General features: G+C 49.2%; 1 protein-coding gene across 1 annotated transcript in view; it reads left to right on the top strand.

The window, feature by feature from the left end:
• Positions 1–704: 704 nt before the first annotated feature.
• The window catches only part of LOC104466610 (histone H3.3), a gene marked incomplete at its 5' end in the record, with an annotated part of 3454 nt that continues 3265 nt past the window's right edge, over positions 705–893 (top strand). Inside the window, one exon of the mRNA XM_010080105.1 lies at positions 705–858. Coding sequence (XP_010078407.1) covers positions 705–858 — 154 coding nt within the window. The remainder of the gene's footprint in view (positions 859–893) is intronic.

Genomic DNA, 893 nt, shown 5'->3' with positions numbered 1-893 from the left:
TGGGATGGGCGGAGAAGCGGGTTTGAAATAGCAAACTTCGTCTAAAAGTCTGTTGCTGTAGGTGTGAGGTGGAATTAATAGTCCAGAAGGAAGGTAAAAAAGCTGGAGGTGAAAAATACAAAGTTAGCACAGAAATAAACACGGTGTTCATTTGAGGGGTGGGCTGTGTGTCTGCAAAAGTGTGGTGTTAGTCTGAATTTGCCATTCTGACACCAAAACTAACTAGATAATTGGCACTGCCAATATAACACAAAATATAAATTCTGTTAATTCTGTGACCCCTGGCAGTGACGTAGGGAGGGAGAACGGGATTCCCCTGAGCATTGTGCCTGCAGTCAGGCTAAGGACTGGGGTGTGCCAGCTCACAGCAGCGCTGCGGTTTGCCCCGTCCACACGGAGATGTGTTAGCGTTGGTGAGCTACTGTGGGCTGTCCCCCCTCTTCCATAACAAAGCCAGGGCCTCGTGTGTGTGCCTGAGGGATCCCCGTTGAGGCTGGCGGAAGTTTGGGCAGATGGATGGTGAGAAAATGGTGACCCTTTGCCAGGGAACCTGGTTGTGTGCTGTGAACGCTGGGACTCGTCTGGTGAAAACAGAATGTGTGCACCACCTAGCTTAGATGATGAACCCGTATTTCTAAGGTGATGTAGAATATGCTTTAAGTACTAATTTTTTTTTTTTTTTAATTATTAATCAATTTTAAAAGGCCAGGTACCGTGGCTCTCCGTGAAATCAGGCGCTACCAAAAGTCTACCGAACTTTTGATCCGCAAACTTCCCTTCCAGCGCCTGGTGCGTGAAATTGCTCAGGATTTCAAAACAGACCTGCGCTTCCAGAGCGCTGCCATTGGGGCTTTGCAGGTGAGCACTACGGTGGACGGCCGGCGGGCTGGGGG

This window comes from Pterocles gutturalis, unplaced genomic scaffold (assembly GCF_000699245.1).
Source record: "Pterocles gutturalis isolate BGI_N339 unplaced genomic scaffold, ASM69924v1 scaffold214, whole genome shotgun sequence".
NCBI classification, from domain to species: Eukaryota; Metazoa; Chordata; class Aves; order Pterocliformes; family Pteroclidae; genus Pterocles; species Pterocles gutturalis.
The sequence above is the reverse complement of the archived record's forward strand: the minus strand, read 5'-3'. Positions and strand labels throughout refer to the sequence as shown.